A 22,000-nucleotide genomic window follows, 5' to 3' on the forward strand; every position below is an offset into this window, starting at 1 on the left:
GTCCTCTTTTTCTCTCTGCCCTCCTTCCAATCAAGTTATTAATGAATCTTAATGAATCAAGTTATTAATAAATCTCAGTAAATTGTTCATCCTTGGGTACAATTTCCAGACGTTTGAATTTGTGCCGAATTCTTCAATTTGAGCAGCTATGTGCAAGTTTATACAGCACATAAATGTCCAGCTGTCACACCGCTCTGGATGGAGACAGGTTCTGTGTCTCCCAGAAGAAGCAAAGGACTTTGTGAAGATGCTGACTGAAGCTTGTAAGACAGCATCATTATCCACAGTGGAACAAGTCTTGTACACACATACCTAAAGACCACTCAGGAAGATAGAAGTCATTACAACAAAAGCAGCATAAAAGAACTGGGAACAAGACCTTAATCTTTAGAGACATGTTCTTCAGTCTGAAGAAACTGAATACAGAATGATAAACAATACTGACTGACCATCATTATATTTGGAGGAAGTAGGGAAAAACCTGAAAACCTGAGAACACCATGCCTACTGGGATGTACGTGAGAGGTAGCATCATGTTGTGGGGCTGTTTTGCTGGAGGATTTCACAAAATGGCTTCAGGTGAAAATAAACGTTTAACTATTGCATCTCAAGGTACAGGGGAGAAAGTTAGGACTTGGGGACGGAGGGGTCTTCCAAACAGACAATGGGCTCTACCAGGTAGCAATAACACTCTTCAGAGCAGATGTTGTTACTGAGTGACTCAAAGACTCAAAGCTGTCTAACTTCAGTAAAGCGCTTCAAATTAAATCAGAAAAGCAGAAAAATGTGTAAGATGTCATTTAAAAGGTAAATTTGCTGTATATGCAGACGACTTTCAAATGGCTAGTAGTGTGACCTCAGCAGGCAACAGTTTGGCTCAACTGAGTATCCTTTCAGCCTCGGTCTGCCAAGGAACACAGGATCTAATGTTGGTGGTAAAAGAATAAAGGCATGAGTCAGAGCTTATTATGCTACTTGCTGGCGTAAGAAGCTAAATCTAAAACTACATAACCATTTTCTTGATGTTTTAAAATAACACTGAAACCCTGTTTTTAGACTGCTGTCTCAAACACACACGATGCTGCTTTTCCATGCAACTAATACAAAGTTCCTATCAAGTAGGCTATAAAAACATATTTTGAATGGTCTCTTCTCAAATCACAGTACTTAAAGAAATATCTGAATCGACTCATTTCTATTTCGGTGGCTAAAAGCTTTTTGAAACTCAGATGCAACAAATTGGTCAGAAAACTCTGGTGGGTGCCTGTCTATCTTCAACCTGATATTTTACCCCACAAGTTTTCTTTTGTCTTTGTTTTATTTTATTTTTTATAGACATCCCCTAGTGGATGTAGCATTTTAGTTTAAAATCTTCATTTCTAATACATTTAAAAAATTTGTTCATCTAGGTACATTAGCCATTACCACCTCAAAAACCTAAAACTGACAAATTCATTCTAAAAAAGCTTGAAGATGACCACGAAAAAGACTTTTTGGTTATAACAATTGGCCATTTCTTCTATTTCAAAACCCTCTATGATGAAAATAGAAACTTTGTAACCAGTAGGGAGGCTGATGGATGCTGTTCGGTTCGATTCAGTTGATTTATTCAGTGGCAGTTCACAGCGTATATCACCTCAAGGCATGAAAATAAAGTCTAACAGGTTAAACAAGACAAAATATGCTTCAGAACCATTTTAACTGGCTGAATGTAACCACAGGCTAACATAGAGGATGTTTATGATGGACAGAAATTCCAGCTACATAATAAAACATATTGCACTGTTGTGCTTCTTTTTCCCTTCCTTTGCGTCCTCCTTACATCGAGAGTCACCGGGTGAATCAAAACCTGGACTGAAAAGGCCTCCTGTTGCTTTCATGTTTGTGTAACCATAGTTACGTACATTCAAATAGGTAAGCATATCAGAGTTCTCTTCTCTTTCCTGTCCCTTTTTTTTCCCTCAGATCCAGCTCATTAAATTTGCATGAACACAAATTCACAGCAAATAAATCCCAATGCAGACAGGCAGGCATTCACCAGAATCTCTTTCAAAGGCCTCCGAGTGTTCAAAACTTGTCCTTTACAGTCGTTTAATTAGAGCACACCGACAATGAATGCATATGGGAGCGCAGACGGCGCGGTCAGTACGGAAACGGGGAGAAAAAGGAGTTTGTGTGCAGAACCTGCTGTAGGTCCGTGCATGTCATGTGCTTTAACGAGTGTGAAATGTGCAGAGCAGCTGCCGGGGGGGGGGGTCAGGGAGAGAAGAAAAAGGAATAGGAGGAGGAAGAAGACGCCGCTCGTCCCTTCAGGCTGTGTTGTACATTATCAATTACGTCCTTCTTTGTGTGCGGCGGCCGGAGCAGGAGGGCCTCAGCTCTGCTCCCAATTCTGACAGCTCCATGCAAATGTCTGGCTGGGGGGTGGGGGGCAACGTCTTCACAGAGAAGGTCACCCTCCGTCCCCTGGAGCACGTAAATGACTCTTTTATCCATTTTCGGGTTTACAACAACTGATGAGGGGAAGGAGGCAGGTTAAGGTGGAGAGAGAAGGCGGAGGAGGCTGACCTGCGGACAGCAGCTGCCAATTAGAGCAGAGCTCACAGCCTCCATGTCGGCGAGCCTCTCTGCACTTTCACCCTGACAGCTCACACGAGGCAGAGCAGATAGGGCGGAGGAGGGCTGGGGGGGCAGATGTCATGTTACCCAACTTGTATGTGAAAAAGTACGGAGCATGTGTGACCACACAGTGGGTCATATGTGTGTCTGCTGTGAGAGGTTTGCCATTTACAGGCTGAGTCATCCTGATGTGACTCAGGGCTCAGAGTTTAGCCTCTTCCAGCTCTGATCCGGGGTCAGCTCCTGCTGCTGTCGTAAAGGGAAACAATAAGAGGAGGTGGAAGGCCGAGCGGTCAGGAGATTCTTTATCGGTTATTAATCGCGTCTCATTCAGGATTAAAAACGTAAACGCTTCTACGAGATAAAACAAGATCAGATGCAAAGTCAGAGTCAGTTCAGGAAAAGAAACCAACTGGAGTACTTTAGCTAATTAGAGCAGCAGAGTGAACGGTGAACTGTGAGCTGCAGATTTCCCCCCTGACGTTCAATATTTACACTTCACACATTCAGTGGAGGGCACACTTTTACTAATCTGCTAATGCGCTAATAGCGAAGCTATTGTTTTATCTACTGCTTTAACAAACTTCCTAACTTAGCTTCACCTAAATTATTATTATTGTTTTTTGGGGTAAAGGCTAATTTACTTGGCTGCTTTCAAATGAATGACGTTCAACATCTGTGTTGACATTTTGGTTACTGCTACAAATTATTCACGTAGTTAGATGTTTATATTAATGCTCTTATTTTGAAGTTTGAAGACTGTTTACACAGCAGTTCTGTTTCCTTTCCTGACCTTTATTTCAGACAAGAAACATGCAAGACTGTAGAGAACAAAATATAAAAATAAATACAATATCTAAGGGCATTACTGAACATGCAAATTGGAATGTAAAAACGAAATTGGTGCTTGTCTACACTCTTTCAACCATATATATAATTTGAGCTGATGTTTTGAGCTTCAGCATTAGCCTCCGCTAAATAGCATGATAGCTTAGTGCTTCATGCTATTTAGCATGAAGCATGACTCATGCTAAATAGCATGAGTCATATATATATATATATATATATATATATATATATATATATATATATATATATATATATATATATATATATAAGTTACTTTGGTCTATTTAACTAGTTCCTACCACTGCTGCATGTCTACCTCTGAATTACTCAAAAAGAGGCAAACTTAAAATATATTCGGATACGGTGGCATGACCTTCAGTGGGACGTTCATGCTTGAAGACCAAGCATGAGCGTCGAAATAAAAACAATTATCCAAAGAAGAGGAGGGCAGAATTCCCCCACAGTGATGAAATAGACTAACTGGCAGTTATCACGAACACACTCAATGGCTATCATCGCCGCCAAGGGTGACACAACCAGCTATTAGGTTTAGAGGGCAATTATTTTTCACATAGAAGCCAAACGGGACTGCAACTCATCATCTTTAGTTAAAAAATGTAAACAGTTTGACTGATTAAACCTGGACTGGATAATTCACTACTGCACAACCATGATGTCATCAAATATTTCAGAAAAGGTAGAAAAATAAATTACATAGATAATTTTGTGATTTCCTATATTTCCCTGTACAAAATATTACAAATGTCTATTCCTGTTTCCTTAAGGTTAACATTTGTTTTATTTAGTAGGGTCAGGATTTTAATGGGTTAAATTTGATTCATTAAATATGTAGATTTTAACATGTTAAAAATTTTAGCACAATTAATCTCTCTCTTTTTTTTTAAACATAAAAAAGTTACAGAACCTTTGTTTTCTTACGTTGCTGGTAGGCCAGTAAATCTGATGCAAAAGTGACAACAGCGTAAGAGCTGCTTCTCTCTGCCCACTGTGGTTCATTTCTGCTTCAAAAACTGACCTGATGGGACGCTTGGAAAGACTGTAGTTATGTTCAAGTTGTGCTAAAATGACTTAGCCTATTAGAGAAGCTATTCAAACCTAGGCATGCTGCAAAAACACAGACATCCCCAACGCTAATGTCAGCATCCACATTCCTAATGAAGTTCCATAAATGATCAGGGTTTCCTGAAACTCTGGAAAGCTGAATTGGTACCAATCTGATGGCTGAGGAACCTACAAAGGAGATTGAAAACTATAAGTATCTTTGCTGTTAAGCTCATATGTTTATTTAAGCAAATATTTAGCAGCAAGATGGGTATTTTAATTGCAACTGCTGCTTATTTTGTCAAGATATTTTCTTCGATTAACTGCAATTAATTCATTGCAGACCTGCAATTAACGAGATTAAGCATTTTAATGAGTCAAACTAATAGTTAGACATAAATGCTGCTCATCTTTGAGAGTAGAAGTATACAAAAAAAAAAAACACTTTTAGACAATCGTCAGCTAATCCAAGGCTAGCCCCTGCACATTCTGACTCTTGGGCTAATTTTTTATATGTGACCCCTGATGAGGCATTTAAAAGCAGCACCTCTCACTCCTCAGTTGAGGCAGAAATCAAATCCAATCAATAAAAGTCATCTCTTCAGATGAACCCGAGCCATCAGGGGGAAGCAGAACTACTTTTACAGAGCCCAAGGGAAAACAACACCCCCACTCCTCCTGCTTCCAATTCCCACCTCCACCCCCACTTCAATCCCTCCATCTCTTTGTTGGATGCCCCATCTCAGTTGCTCGGCTCTGGGGAAAAAAATAAAAAAATAGGGATCAGGTGTTTAGAGAATCCTTGAAATGGTGGCAGCGGGGGTCAGAAGTTTCTCCGCTCTGCTGATAACGCTGAATATCATTGCCCAAAATAAAATAAAAAAATAAAAATTATGAGCCGCTCAAGGACATCCTTTTGAGTTTCGTTTTTTTCTTATTATTATTGTGAGTCCTGTGAAGTGAACTCAGCAGCAGGAAAAAGCTGAGCTGTGCTGAGCTTAACTAAACCGAGCCAGAGCTGAGGCCGAGGAGAGGGATGGGCGGGGCCGGGAGCCCAGCAGAGATTTGATGTGCTGCTTGATTCATGTACCCCCCCACCTCCATATCCTAACCCAACCCCCACACTGCAAAATAACAACACACACAAACACACACACGACCCCTCCTTCCTCCATCCGAGCCAACTTTCCCCGCTGAGTTAGGGATCAGGGAAATGCCCAGGAAGCAGAATCAGCTCTGGAAAAGAGGGCGTTGATGGGTGTGGTGAGTGGGGAGAATAAGGTGGAGGGGGCGCAGGGGGAGGGGCGGGGAGGGAGTCACTCACCATGATTGGTCGACGGCTCTGCAGTCTCTGGGAGGCCTGACAGCGGCTGCTATTCCTCTCGCCTCGTGTCCACCGCTGGTTCACCAGCTCACCCCGAAACTCATTTTCTGAAGGAGGGAAATGAGGGAGGGGGCAGGACAAAGTGAGGGGAGGGAGGGGAGTACAGGGGGGTGGGTGTGAGAGAAAGGGAAAAAAAATATGTAAAATCATCAGCATCAGTACCGGTGGATGGGGTTTGGGTGAGGGGAGAGTAAAGTGGAGGGGGTTTTATTAAGTGGAAGAGGAGGAAGCACAAAGCCGTCCCTAAGAGCCACAGCTGGGATCCCTGTCACTTCGCTATTAGAATCAATCAAACCTGCACATTTTGATCCAGCTTTCCGAGGCCCGTGTATGATTAGAGAGGGGGTGAGGAGTGGGGGAGCAAATCACACATAAATCAAACCTTTTTCCTTCACCCCCCCCGTTGTTGTTTTGTTTTGTTTTTTTTCCTCTATCAAGGTAAAAGCATTGGATCCCATGTTTGTGACGCCGTCCCAGGAGAAGCAGACTCTCTGGTTCTAAAGATACGGCAGACTGGAGGTGACAAATCTAACAGCCGAGCTGCAGCTTTAAGTTCAACCAGAGTGCAGTGCATTACACTACGAACGCCCAAGGCTGAACTTTTCAACTAATGCAGCTTTAAGACACCTCAAGCACACACTCTCTCTCTGTGCGCGCACACGCACACACGTGTGTGTGTGTGTGTGTGTGTGTGTGTGTGTGTGTGTGTGTGTGTGTGTGTGTGTGTGTGTGTGTGTGTGTGTGTGTGTGTCATTAGCGTTTTCAGGCCCAGCTGGTGCTGTGAAATCCGACTCTTTTTTGGATACATCTCCACCCTTTAGCTTCACCCTCTGCAGGCAGGTGTGGGCTGTTGGGAAACAGGAAGTGTCCTTGAGTTTACACTCAACTCTGAGCAAACAAAAACCCAAACAGAGCAAGGTCTGGGTTACTAAAAAGAAAAATATGTTGGTTTTTTTCATATTTGTTAAGTGTCACCATGTTGTGACAGTTTGCTATCAGACAATCTGTGAAAAGATCGATCTGCTCCACCTCTTCCCTGAGTTCCTGCTGCCTTCTGAAGAAATGCACTCCTGAACAAAAACAAAAAAAATCAGAGCCAGGAGGGGCTTAGTGCTGTTAATCAACCCCATGTACTCCCTGCTCAATGTGCTAATGGCGCAGAAACAACTTACTGTTAAAGGAAAACCGTTTATCTGCCTTCATCATTGGCCATGCTAACTAGCCTGACATAGCCTGACAGGCTATGCTAGCTGCAGCGTAGCAGAGAGCAAGGGAGAAGCACCACACAGAATGATTGACAGCACTAAGATCCACCTCCAGGCTCTGATTGGTTGTTTTCAGTTCGCATTGGGAGAAGGCAGATGAACTTAATTTTTTTCACAGTGAAATTGTTTCACATAGTTTCAATTGTAAACATCACATTCTTTATAAAAGCTACATATTGCGGCATTAAAGCAGCTCATGGTGAATTATTCCGATAGAAATTCCTCCAGATTTCCAACGTTAAATGCCATGATGTTGCTTTCTGAAGCACTCTGACGTTATGAGTGGGTAGAAGCAAACCTGTCCCCCTCTGTCCTCTGTCTCCATTACCCTCCCCCCCACAACCCCTCCCCAAATGTCCTGTGGCTGAACCCAAATTGCAAGATAAAAGTGGGCTGATGGGATTCTGTGGGCTCTCTCCTCCATGCTTCACCTCAGCACTCTTCAGAAAACGCTTGTTTATCAACTTTCATCTGCCAGCAGAAAAAAAAGTGATTACAGCAGCAGTACTGTTGGTCTGCATCTCTATCTCAGCTATCCGTGTCTCCGCAGACACACAAACCGCTTTATTACAGAGAGAAGCGGAGCATCCATCCGGCCGCTCCACGTTCAGCTGGAATGCTGGGAAGGTGAAAGAGGATTTTTCAGGACAAGTAGCCTCCGGCTGTGACCGCTTCTCAGGTTGCAAACGCATGTGGACGTTTCAGAACGCTTAAAATCACAGGAAAAGGGCAATGAAAAGTGATCAAAGTGACCCCTCCTTTGTTTTATTTTTTTTGCTTTGGTTTTATCCCGCCTCTGTGCTGACAGGGAGACTAATCAGAGCTGCTGCTTCCTGTTTGATCACACGCTGCTCATCCGCACCTAAAAACGTGCAAAGCTCATTATTTTACGGTGAAAATTGGAGGAGCGCGAGACAATTAGCTGTTCGCTGGGGGAGGCCCGGATCGGGAGGTGGGAACGATTGGGAGACGAATACGAAATGAGGGAGTTTTTAAAATCAAATCACATTTTATAAAAAGACAAATGTATGAAACAAAACCTTTCGGCTTTACTGTCGATCCAAACGAAAGAAAAAACCCCGTAAACTTTAGGATCAAGTAATGCTATTACAGGAGAGGAGCTTACTCTGCTGGGACAATGGAGCAAAGAGGCCTAAATCCAGAGTTAGATTAAACAGCAGGGTGTTCAATCAGTGACAGTAATACAGCAGGCCCAGATATACAGGCCTGCTCCTGTTCAGCAGGATTTACAGACAACTTTGTGTGATTACAGCGATCACCGCAGCAGAGACGGACGAGGCCAAAGGTGGGTTTTTTCTTCGTCAAAAAGCATGAACGAAACGCCGAGCAAGAGGACAGGAATGAGTTTATGATGCAGAGTCGATGAGTTCAAACACCATCATCTGGAGGTGAGATAAAACAAAGAGCAGCAGATGTCCGATTTTTCAATTACAGGATGATTGGAGGGAGGCGATGAGGGGGCTGGGGGCGGATTTAGAGGAAACCCCTTCGGGGCTGTCGTGACCTCAGTATCAAATGTGTCACCAGAACACAAACTGCAAGAACGACCTGCACGACTCATGCATCATACATTTCTTTAAGTCTCAAATGGATCTTACCTTACTAGTCCTATCTGTTTAGTAGGACTTCTTTTTTAATTAGCGCTCTTTTATTTTAATCAATTTCTCCTTCAGAGCTGAGGCATGAAATTCATTCTTCCCGTTCTTTAGATGCGGATGCCTCCTCTCTCCATTGAGAGTGTTCGCGCGGGGCGACCCTGACCTCTGCCTGTGTTGCTTAGATTCTTGACACAGACTCCGGGAAGAGGAGGGTGCAGTTTGGCCCCAGCTGCTCTTCCACCATGTTTACGGCCCTCCCTCCTCCGGCACCTGCTATCCTCACTGCCGCATGCTTTTTAGGCCCTCACAAATACGAGATGTCTCCTCTTATCACAGGAAAATAAAACAAATAAACAAAAAAAGGGATCCAAAGGAGAAATATCTAGTCTATACTTCACTGTTATGGCCTCCTCTGACAGCATAAGGAACCGATAACCTAATTCTGTAATCCTATTCCCCAAACAGGGCAAAAGAAATTTTGCGAGGAATTAAAAACAGACAGATACCACTAAATTAATTAATATTTTTAAGAAAAACTTTTAAAAACTGTACTTAAGTAAAAGATTCTACATGTTTAAAAGAATTTCATGGCAGATTTTAGTTCAGTTAGTCAGGATTCTCATTTGTTGTCTGACAGATAACGACAGGCTAACTTGTTTATATCACTTGTAAGATGAATTAATATGTAAATTATGCAAAGTTAACAAACACCATGAGATTTGTAGCTGAAACAGATTCTCTCTTGGAGCAATCTTAAGTTTGAAACAACTTTACATGGCTTTCTAGCGCTAACGCTAAAGTCAAGCATGCTAGCAAGATCAGAATCGGGTGACTTCTCTTGACTTTTTTAAACCTTTAATTTAACAGGATAAAATCCCATTAAGATTCAAAACTTATTTTTCAAGGAAGTTCTGGTCAAGAGGCAGCAAAACAAAAACAATACAAAAATGGCTTTTAAGTGCTACTACTAAAATCAAGCGTGCTAGCAATATTAGCTTCAGTGTCTTCTATTTTTTTAAAACCTTTATTTTACCAGGATACAATCCCACTAAGATTAAAAACTCGTTCTGTCATTTTCTATTTGTAAAAGAAAATGACAAGCAATGAAAAACAATCAGCATTAAGAACTTTACGTTTAAGACACTAAATGAAATAAGTTCAGTCAAAACCTGACTGGGAAGTTATGACATGACAAGACATTTCCTTTTGAAAGTCTAAGGTTGCCGAGTAGTGCTATGTTAGCCAATATGGCCGATAGGTACAACGAATGCAGATGCAGCTACAAACAGTTTTTGCACATTGGACAGTTTGTATCTTGTTTTGCACACATTACTGTACAACTTCTATTTATGAAAATGCTTCTTTAAAACTGGAAAAAACTCAGTTGATAATTGTTATAAATGTTAGCGATTAGCAAATCACTCTGGTTTTCTAACTTAGGTCCAATTCAGGAGGGTTACCATTACCCGATTGCTGTTCCTTCCCAGTTCTTTACTATTATTGTAGTGTTTTATGACCTCGAACTGGGTTGCCAGTTTGAACCTCCGCTCTGTCTATTTCAGTAATTTTGGCAAGTCCTTGAGCAAGGCACTACACCCGCATTGCCTGCTGCTGGTGGTTATTGAGCCCAGTGGCACTAATTAAATGGCTGCAATGTAGCTTGACAGCATCAGTGTGTGTACACAGATGAATGTGTGATTGTTGTGTGAGGCACTTTGGAGTCCTCAGACTTGATAAAGTGTTGCAAGTACAGGCTATTCTCTCCTGCTCTCACCTTTTTTATTATTCTTTCTTTCTTTACAAGCCAGGTAAAGATGGTCCTAATATTTTGTTCCTATTTAATTTAGTTCAACAAGTAACTTTTATATATTGTACTGAGTAATCTGTTCAAGTGTTTTAGGCCAACCACAACTCTTTTTTTTTTTTGTTTTCACCTGCTCTGCCCAATTAAAATTAAAAATGTTTTTGTGTGTGTGTGTGTTTTGTTTTGGGGTTTTTTCTATCTGGGTGAAATTACAGAAAAAGTCAATTAAGGTGCCAACTCGACACATTTTTTGTAGAATTACAACATTTAGAAACTGGTTAAAGGGAAAAATCGGCCTAAAATTTCACCACGAACAGCAAAACATTACAGCAAAAGCCTCAGAAACAGAAATACCACACACCTGGTTCTGCATTCGGAAGTGTTCTGTTTATTTCCCTGACTGGTGCTCTAAAACACTCAGCTGAAGTTTTTTGTTTTTTTTTTCCTTTTTTCTTTTTTTTTCTGCTGGGATGGACGGCAAAGTTACAGAGCACGCTGACATAACGCTCCGCTCATCCTCATCCTTCATCTCCTTCCTCCATCTTAGGACGCAGGTGCTCTGACAAACCACGAGGCGCACACGGAGCACATTAAGCGGTCATGTAAGCAAAGCAAGAAGGTGGGAGGGGGAGGAGGAGGAGGAGGAGGAGGAGAGAGGAAGAGGAGGAGGAGATAGGAATTAAAAATAAAAGATCCCAATCTCCCAATCTGCACCGAGCCGCTGAATCGCTTCGAGAAAAGCGCTGAAATGAGGCTGCGCTTATTTCTGAGGACTTTTTTTTTTTCATTTTCTCTTTGAATCTGCGCACTATGAAAGGCGGCTGACATTTGAAGGGACCATCTCTGTTTTTTTTTTTCGCTGCAGAAGATCAAATGGCCAACCCCTCCCTCCCTTCCTCCATCCATCCATCCATCCATCCATCTATCCATCCATCCATCCACCTATCTATCTGCATCTTTGCGCTCGGCATCCTAACATCTCCTATAATCGGACACACGGCTAACAGCGGGGAGGTCAGTCGGTCGGTGGAGACATTAAGGGGGGAGATCTATTCCCGGAGATCCGGAAGGTGAAACTAGAGGACGGGGCGCACTTCAGCTGCGACCCGGTCCGATAAGTTGGAACAAAAATATGGTGCGTTTTTTTAAATTATTATTTTATTTATTTATTACACATAGAGGATGTTTCAGCTGATAAACTGTGTACAATAAACACGAAGCGTCACCGAGCATCTGGAGAAGCAGCGCCATGCTTCCTCTGACTATTAAACATTAAAAGCTTCAATCTATTCCCGACTAGACGGAGCACAACACACACACACACTAAAAAAAAAAAAAAAAAAAACATTAACTTTATTTTGCTGTAAGTTTTAATTCTGCACCAGAAACGTAAAATAAATCAAACAGAATCCAACATCAATCGGGGGGAAAAAAATCAACGTCCCCAAACAATGATGCGGACAAACATGAAAGTTATGCAAAAAGAGCCCGCTCACATCTGATCATCAAAAACACACACACACACACAAGCATACACACACACTCGCTTATTTCTGGTTACCTGCATCCAATTAGATGTGTTGGTTTTAGGTCCTCGCTGCGCCCTGAGAGTTCCGCCGCTGCTCAAGTTGTTCGCTTTAAAAGATATCCCAAGTAAAGATTTTTAAAAAGCAGCTATCCCGTTTCCAAAGATGCGAGGAATGAGAGGGGGGGAGCGGGAGGAAGGTCGCAGCGGCCTCTCCTTACGCAGCGCATCGGCGCATGGCTCCGCATCCACGCGTTAAGATGTTTGTAAGCAAAAACATGGCTTCATTTGCCTTTGTCAGCGAGGAGGAAGGGGGGGAAAAAAACGTAATATTGACTTACCTTTCCCTCATGAGCCATTGTACCACCCCCCACCTCCCTCCCTCCATCCCGGCCCCTCTCCACCCCTCCGAACCCCCCACCCCACCCCCCTTCAACTCCTCCCTCCGCCCTTTGCCATGACATCACGGAAGCTGTAGTAAAACCTCCAGCATCACATGGGCAGGGCTTAGGACCCCCTCCCCTTTTACTACACACACTCTCACCCCCCCTCACCCCCACCTCCGCTCCTCCCTCTATAGACTTTCTCTCTCTCTCTGACTTCAAACCAGATTTCCACCCCACATCATTTCCCAGATATGAAGCCCCCCCGCCCCCACCTGCTTCCAACCATTTCAAACAGCATCCTGCCATCACACAGTTCACTTCACGCTGAGCTCAGATTTTACACATTTCAAGTTCCACAAATGAAGGGCCAGACTGAGCCATAAACGAATTTTGCAGATTCGCTAATAGATGAGGAAGTTATTTAAATAAAAAACTATTTTTCTTATTTATTTATTTATTTTTTTTAAGTGAGGCTCGGATTAAAACGCTTATTGTTTTGGTTTCTTTTTATGTAAAAAGATACACTGAGAAAAATAACAGAATTTACTTAATTGTAGCAATTTGTATATATTTAGCTCTTTTTTAAATCGGGAAGCAGTAGCAATAAGGTGAATTTGAAAACTAAAAAACGCTTAAAGAAACTAATAAAACTGAAACTATTTCTCAACTTGTTTAGCTCTATTTGAAGAAAAATATCATTTTCACATCTGTTTTGTCCTTTAAGTTGAACAGAGATCAAACATTGGGATTGAGACATACAGCAGTACTAAAAAGTTATACACATTTTAAATAATAAGGTGGCATATCTATGTTTTTTCACTGACAGCTGCAGCTAACATTGCAATGACTGCTGTAGAAGTTGCAGCTTCAGACAATATTTGACTTCAGCGTAAGAAATTTATCTAAATTGGTGATATTATGATGAAATATGAAGAAAAACATCTTTGGAAATGTAATAATGTTAAATACTTTCCTAAGTGTATGTTTGCAGTGCAGACACTGCTTAACGTTTCAGTCAGAGTCGAGTCAACACAGTTTACACCAGCATGAGCTCAGACGTTCCCCAAGTACCGGGCTGGACTTAGGCATATGCAAACCTTGCGGCTGCTTGGGAGCAAGAAATAACTTGACAGGTCGACAAGCTCTATACAAGCTTCAAAAATACTTTCATAGTTTTAAAGCTAAGGTAACAGAAATCCATATCTAATACATTATCCCAACTGCAATTTTCTGTATTTATCATGGGCAAAAAGAAGCCACTGCATTTTCTCCCCCTATTCATTCTTTGTGGTGGCACTTCCCAGTAATTCATTCAGAGATTAACTCCCTCCCCTCCCCACTTGGTTCAAAAATTGATATAGTAGTTGTGTTGATAGTTTGTATATGACAGCATCTGATAACTCCTCTGAATGGAAAGGTTTAATGTCTCTGAAAGGAACTCTGCTGGAAATTATTTATGCGCTGCGGAAGCAGAGCACATCAGCGCATAATTATAAGAGTAGAAAAGCAGCTAAAAGAGCGATCAGAGTGAGAAACGCATTTTTTTTTATCGTTTTCGTAAACAACAAACAGCGAATCTTGACGGTGCAACTTGGACCCGGCCCCAAAATGTTGCTCACACCGCGGTTTTTGAGACCATTAGTGGAAATGACAACCATTCATTACAAGCCATTTGAGAATAGTCACCACAAATGCCATCCTTTATCTGCTGTCTCCACGCCACGCACGCAGGGAATATTCAAAAAGCCCAACCTTCAGCTTTCTGAAATTCTATTAAATTCTTATCTCTTTGCAGCAGGCTCTTTTTGTGCAATCCCATTGTTATGCATTGGAGCTGAAATCAATCACCGGGCCGTGCGCGCCGCCATCAGTATGATTTCAGACTGTGGCTGCCGAGAGAGGGAGAAAAAGGATTCACAACTGCAGCAACAACAGCATCGACAATCAAATAAACAAAGGAGAGGCTGTGGAGGGCTGGGGGTCCGGGTGGGGGGGAGAGGGAGGAGGGGATCCCTGAACCCAAAGGAGGTAGGAAGTTTGATCCCAGGCAGGTTAGTTTCTACAGATAGGCTACAAATGAACTCAAGCTGCTGCTGCTGCAGCGTTGGGAGGCTTCAGCACTGCGGACAGCTCCAGCAGGCCGAGGTGAGCTCTGCTCTCAGAACCCCGGAGAGCTCCGCTGAGCCGCTCTGTCACTCCTGGAAGTCATTGTTGAGGAAACAAAGAGCCTCCAACCTGATCTGAGGAAACTCAAGTTTAATGGCTTCCTCTCCAAACAAGCCACGAGGAAACCCGGAGTTTGAACGTAATTTATTTCAGTTCGCCTTCAATTCACCGTCCAGATTTACTTCCTACCTCTGATCAGCCTGAAAGCATCTATTGATAGATGAGGAACTTTAAATTAAAGGAATTATTCGCTCATTCTCAAGTAAAGTACAGAAAACTTTTATGGCTTTCTCCTTTTGTAGCGGATGAAAACTTTGAAAGTTTTTCTGTCACCATCGGGGGGTTTGTTACAAGCAAAACTAACCAACACTCATATGGAGTGTTTTATTCGTAGTTTATTAGTTTTGCTATGACCATCTAGAGTTAATAACAGAAATGAACTTTAATGATCAAAGCAGCTTTGGGTAATGTTCAACAATTTCTCTGTACACAAACAGCTTCGTACATCAGGCAATGAGGAAGCTGTTAACTATGAGTTTGTGTTTTTACAGTTATATATGGTTTAAGGTTTATGGGCTTTTTATAGTACTTTTATTGTTTTTTTCCCATGTATTATAAAAACTTTTTTTGTTATTCTTGTTTGTTCTTATTTATTGTTGTGTGATGTCTTAAAATTATGTTTCCAGCCATCCAGTTGACAGTAAAAACTTATATTCCTAGTATGTCAAGTTCATACGATGACTTGACAATGAAAATCAATGTTTATTTTGTACTAAAAACAAAACAATAAAATAGAGAAATTATCCTCATTTTACATACTTATTAAAACAACTTTAAATAAAGACTAGATTGGATTGGATTGAAAAAGTCCAATAAGAAACTCCAATCTATTGAGACTGAACTGAACTTTTTTGTTCATCCTACAAATGAAATTGATCATTTGTAGTTTAAACTGATTTAATAATCTGCTTTTGATAACCCTAGACAAACTTTTTCATTTGTTCTTCCGAAATAATAAAAAAATAAATAAATCTCTATCAAACTGAAACGCTTGTCCACGGAGGTCAGAGAAACACAAGAACAACCTGAGTGTTCCCAGGACGAGCCGGAGGGGATGCAGAGCCGAACTTGAATAATTAAAGGCGGCTTTCTTTGCGGGGATCAGGCAGCAGCCGCGCCATCAGCTGGGAAAACTTTTCCTCTGTTGTTCACAAGTATGTCTGGATGCAGATGGCACCGAGGCCTCGCAGCTCTTATGGATATATTGTGCGGCGCTGAGCAGCCAGTATAAATATTACATGGGGGCAGCAGCTGACTGGGCGCTGAGGCTGGGACCGGGGGAGGCCCCTGTAGTCCCTCGACAGATGGAACAAGCCGACAGACTAACACAACAACAACAAAAAAAAGTTTTTTAATAAGCCCGCAGCCTGGCATTGTCCCCGCGGTACCAGGGCCACACGGTCCCCTAGGGGACCAACTGTCCTTTGTCTGGACTGCTTTTTTCTTTCTTTTTAGCTTTCTCCTCACAAAGAGACTCAAACTTTCAGCTTTTGTTTTATAGCACGAACTTGAAGTTTCTTGGCCTGGATGTCGAGAGGTTTTAAAGTGATTAGACGGATGTACGATTCGTTAAATCCCTACAGGAACAAATCATTTCATTCCGACCTGCAGCCGGATAAGATTCAGAAAATAATAGAAATAGATACAATTTATGATGTGGGGAGTTTTTTTTTTGTTGTTTTTTTTTCCCATCACGAGCTGAAGTTAAACGTATTATGATGACGACGGAGAGAAACTCGCTCTTTTTAGGCGCCTTTGAGATGCCGGAGCACAAAGTTCATCTCTCTAAAAAAAAAAAAAAAGTTGCGCAAAAATACGAGACAGAAAAAAAAGAGTTACGAACCCAGAAAAGAGCGGCACAGCTTCATGTTTGCGCTCTTCTTCTTCTTCCTCCTCCTCCTCTGTGTCTCTTCTGTCCCGCAGCCACCGCACAGAGTCCCGCAGGCAAGTTTAACTTCTGAGCGACAAACTTTGAAGAACTTTACCGACTCCAACTCCCAGCGACCCCCCTTGCTCAACGCCCCCCCACCCCCCACACACACACACACACACACCCACACACACACACACACACACACACACACACACACCACCAAAACCCTGGAGTTCAGCCGGTCCACGGGGGGCGGGGCTACGCGCTTGATTGACGCTGAGGAAAACAGCCAATGGGAAGAGGAGCTGGAGCCAATCCAGAGCTCCCAGTGTCAGCTTTCAACAACAATAACGGTGAGCTCCAACAAAGAGCATCTGCTGCGGCCCGAACTTCTCCCGGTCCGAGCCGCAGCCTGAAAACTCTGTCTGCCACCTTATCCTCCACACCCGATTGGACAAAAAAAAAAAGAGGAAAAAAAAAAAAACAAAGTCCAAGAACACTTCCTGAACATTAGAACACATGCACTTGATGGCGCGTGGAGCTGTTTTACTGGGAGGACTGGTGGACGTGTGCAGGTCGCTGTGGGAACACAAAGGGCGACGTCCAGGAAGGTTTTTCCCCGCTAGTGGAGGCCCATTGACGGTGTCTGAGTCTGGGACGGACAGACACCTCCCTCCCCACAGCAGATGGTCTGCCAGATAATGAGCTCTCCCATTGCTAGCTCCCATTATCCCCCTCATAACCCCCCCTCCCAGAATACTCATTTTTCCAAGATGGCATAAAGGGGGTTAAAGCAACCTCAACACGCTCTCCGTTTCATGTTATCCGAGAAATTATTGCTTTGTAGCTGTTTGTTCTGGTTGGCTTTGCATCACCAAACAGATCAGCTGCTACCAGCTGAAGGGTCTTTTTAAGAAGCTGAAATGTGAGTTATTCTGTAGATGTTTCACACAACAAAACTATTCATCTTTGCGCTTCAAAAAAAAAAACAACTCAAAAGCTAAACAGAAACCAGTCAGGTGAAATCAGTTCGAAGCCTAAACTCGTGCTTTCGAATACAGTGCAAAACTTTTTAAACCATCTGTTTCTTTATACTGGACTTCCAAGCAGCCAGAGATTCATCTGATCTTTTAAATTGGCCATGATTAATAACTCTCTAGACTTTTTAAAAATGTTTTTTTGTTTTTTAAATAAAGAAAGCAGAAAACCTCAGTTTACTGCTGTTCAGCTGAAGGATGATGCACTTTTCAGGTGTCAATTCTGAAGAGGTTTAGTAGTTTTTGTAGGTTTGGTGTTTTTTTGGACACTTCTCACGTTTCTTCCCACGTTTTGCGCAACATAGAGCACGCCTTCTGGAGACATGACAGATGCTCGGCTAAAAGCGACCTCTCTCCATCTCTACCTGAAATCCTCATTTTCCGTCTTTCAAACATGTGGCTGGAAGGTTTTTAGAATCAACTTAAGAAATGGGAACAAAATGTGTGTTAGTGGCAGGAGCCTAAAGATCCTGTTGAAAACAAGCTCTTTGATACGAGCTGACTCAAAACTTTGCGTCCCTTTACGTTAAAATAATCATAAATGATTTATTGATAAGATTCGAGTTTATTACAAAAGGAAAACAACAAAAAAATAGGAGATTCATAAAAAGCTAAAATAAATAAGCAGATTAAAAAACAACAACTGTTGAGGGACTCTGCATGGTGTAAAACCTTCCAGATATGATGCTCTTCTAACTTAAAGTCGTCACATCCTCATTAATGTGACAGCATGTTTCATAAAGATAAGAAAAGAAGATAAAAACCAAACAAGGCCACGTTAAATGCAGAAGTCTTTTTCAGTTTATAATGTTAGATTATTTCCTTGATAAATTTTGATGAAGTCTTTGCATTGTCATCTTCGCCACTATATTTTAAGAAAACAAAACTTCACGGTGCATAAAGTTCTACTAACCTTCTGCCAGTAAAAAGCTAAAGATCTCTTTAAAGTAGAACAATTCTTACAGTATTAGAAGAGTTTAAACTACTTTAAACTACACCAAACTTGTGTTCACTGACAAACACTTTAGGTTTGACTGATTACTAAATACCAGCACTATTTATTTCATTTTAAGTAACAATCTGACAATTGGTTTTGTGCATAAAAATGAAAGCAGCACAGTTTAAAAGATTCAGAATGAGCTTTAATGAAGCTTAAACTCTTCAAAGCTTTATGAGGTGTAAGGAAGATGTTTCCTACGAATCAGCAGATGAGCGTAAGAAGACACGTCTGCAGGTGGACAGGGTTAGATGTCAGAAAGGTCGAGTTGAGTTCACGAGGAAGAAGAAAACAAAAGGTTCTGACCTTCTGCTCGCAGAACTCTGACCTAAATATCACAGACAATCTCTGCAAAGGCCTCAAATGAGCTTTGCTCTTTCACTGCCATTTTCCCAAAGCTGGGAGCGTCGGGGACCCTCAGAGCGTAGCTCTTCACCCTCAGCCCTTCTCAGACGCTGCCTGACTGAAATTACTTTGGCAAATAAATAAATCTTTACAATTATTTTTCTCTTGCTGCCAGGTTGTACCAGTGACAAAGTAAAGTCGTTTTTAGAGAAGTGAAGTTCCAACTTGATGAAGCATGAATTCATCTCAGTTTCAGCACCACAACACGTCATCTTTCTGACTCCGCCCCCCTGTCTGTGGTTGGCCAACTTTTAAAAACTGCAAACTTACAGACAGAACGAGATTAGATTTTGGCTCCGACTGCCGCCGCCGCCGTCGCTGCCGTCCTCAGACTCACGGAACAACAAGTCTTCAGTCGGTGGATGCCAAGAGGCCTGAACAAAGCGCCTCAGTGTGGCACATCAGGGGTGAGAAAACAGCATATGGGCATGTTAATGAAGGACGGCGTCTTTAACCCAGGACTTAAGCCTGAACTCTCACTGCTCAACAGAAGACAAGCAGACTCTGCTAAAACCCAAATAGTCCTTCAGGCTCACATACACCCAATTATTTTTGGTTTTCCGAAAAACTCATCTGACTGTAGTCTGTCTGAGGGCTTCAAAATATGAACGAAAGAAAGGAACCAATATCACTCGTTAAAAATGAAAGTTTTTTTTCCTCCCCAATATTATGACTTGCTATAAAGTATAAAACACCCAGAATAAAAAAAAACCCCTAAACTTTCTGTCTTATTTATGCTATTATATGATACATAAAGTTAATAAAATACATGGGAAGTCCAATAAGCTTCTACTCAAACTGAGTAATTGTGTGTTATTTAAAATAAATTTAAATAATAAATGAATAATAAATCCCCTTAATATGTAATAATAATATATTTGATTCAAAACAGTGAGTTCAGAGCGGCTTACAAAAATACAACCAATGGAAAAATGGTGGAACATGCTGATCAGTCAGAGTGAAAATGCTTGTGTAGTTGCTGCATTATTGTTTTTCTGAACTATAAAGAAAAGAAATTCAATTGGTGATGTGGCATAACAATGCCGACCAAGAAAAAGAAACGCCAAAAGTTACGATTCAAAATTAAATTAGCAAAGAAACTGTGTGATTTTAGTCGTTGTCACATGAGGAGATGACAAGGAAACATTTTAAATACATCAGTGATAAATAAGCAGGCATATCTTTAGGCAGCTCAGTTTCAGCGGCTGCACTGTCAGTGTTTAAAGTATGAGAGACATCTTCCTGTCAGTCACAGGGCTGCGGAAAGAGCTGAGATGTCAGGGGTCAGCTGTCTGAGTTTTAATTTCTGGGGGAAAAAAAACCCAACCAAAAACTATGTTGAGATCTGAATTTATTTTCATTTAATCAAATATCAGATTGGACCAAAACAAAAAAAAGTATTCAAAACTGATTAATTTAAAATATATCCAGCTAGAATTAATCTAAAGTGTTAAAAAATAAATAAATAAATAAATAAACAATTTACTGTAACTATAAGGGCATCATGTTTTCACAAACTTAGAAATCAGAGGCTCATTAAATCTCATAATCAGTAACAAATGCATTAGTGGATCTTTACTTATATATCTAAAAAAAAAAACTAATTCCCTAATTATGGGTCCATCTAACTGGCATGCTGTTATTTTGGTCTGGCAGGTTTACACACACACACACGCACACGCACACACACACACACACACACACACACACACACACACACACACACACACACACACACACACACACACACACACACACACACACACACACGCACACACACACACACACCCAGACACACACACCCCGTCTTCATCTCAGTACAAAGAAAAGAGTGACAGAGGGACACAAATCTGGAATGAATTCACTGCTGATTAAAGTCACTTTCTGAGTGTGTGGACAAAGAAGGTGTCACTGGTGAGGAGCTCTACACACACACGCACACATGCACACACATATAAGAACTGGAGGCAAATGAACAGAAATTAATGCACAAACAGACCCTCCTCCTCTTCTCTCCCCCACTGGAACTTTTTTCCTGCATAGCAAGCAGCTGAGCTGAGCCTCCAGCTGTCCGGCAGACACTGAGGACAAACCCAGTTCAAACACGCCAAGAAAAAGGGAAACAGGACCTTGTTGGTAACATGACCCACGTGACATTATCTGTCTTCAACTTCATTATAATTATTCAAAAGTTTCCTCCTGTATGAGTCGTTATCCGACATCTGGAGCTTTATTTCTGTTTGAAGTGACAAAGAGAATAAAGCTTTCTCGAATCTCTTCCGCTGTCAGCTGCTTTTCTTTGGGCCGCAAACAGGAAGCCAGCGGCTTTATTCGCATGCCAACGTTTGGCAGCAGGGTCCTGCTCCAGGCCTGATGATAACAATCAGGATCATAATGCGACGACTTTATTGTTCCGCGCTCCCTCCCTCTCCATCTCGGCCACTTTCACACCCCCGACCTCGCTCGCTCTTTCTCTCTAACATCCATGGCGGCGTGATCATACCCATATCTGTCAACTCCCATTAGACACGGATAAGTGCATCATCCACGAGCCGACACACAGATGGGATTTGTGGAAAAGCACTTTAAACTTCTGTCTGATGTACAGTACCGCACAACAATTCTGGATCCAGTCCTCATTTCTTCGCACTTTCCCTCCAAGCCGACGTTAAAATAAATCTCCTCTGTAGAGTTCTCTCAGCGTGTTTGGCTGCTTACCGCTGTTTGCCTGACCATTTTCAGAGGAAATGTATTTCAAATGTTTGTTCAAGAAGCAACTTAATGCTAAAAGTCCAAGTCATTCAGCCTGTAAAAAGGCATTAAATCTTTGCAGGTTTATACAGACCCAATTGCACAGAACCCATTTTAAATTAAGTTTGTCATTTCTTTACTGTAAAAAAAAAACTAACAAAATTATATGATGATGTACAGCTTTCCAGGGATTGTTCG

At 41.7% G+C, this 22,000-nt stretch overlaps 1 protein-coding gene across 14 annotated transcripts in view; it reads right to left on the reverse strand.

Annotated features, from left to right (window-relative positions):
• Window positions 1-22,000, reverse strand: part of myt1b (myelin transcription factor 1b) — a 141,661-nt gene that overhangs the window by 43,379 nt on the left and 76,282 nt on the right. For 12 of the 14 annotated variants that reach the window (XM_081608670.1, XM_081608669.1, XM_081608667.1 and 9 more), the window contains one exon: window positions 5,855-5,961. In XM_081608670.1, coding sequence (XP_081464796.1) covers window positions 5,855-5,961 — 107 coding nt within the window. Of the gene's footprint in view, window positions 1-5,854; window positions 5,962-12,163; window positions 12,510-16,582; window positions 16,721-22,000 lie in introns of those variants that run through there. The other 2 variants (XM_081608664.1, XM_081608668.1) reach the window with 2 other exon arrangements.

The sequence above is a fragment of the Poecilia reticulata genome, chromosome 7 (genome assembly GCF_904066995.2).
Source record: "Poecilia reticulata chromosome 7, P_reticulata-male-v2, whole genome shotgun sequence".
NCBI classification, from domain to species: Eukaryota; Metazoa; Chordata; class Actinopteri; order Cyprinodontiformes; family Poeciliidae; genus Poecilia; species Poecilia reticulata.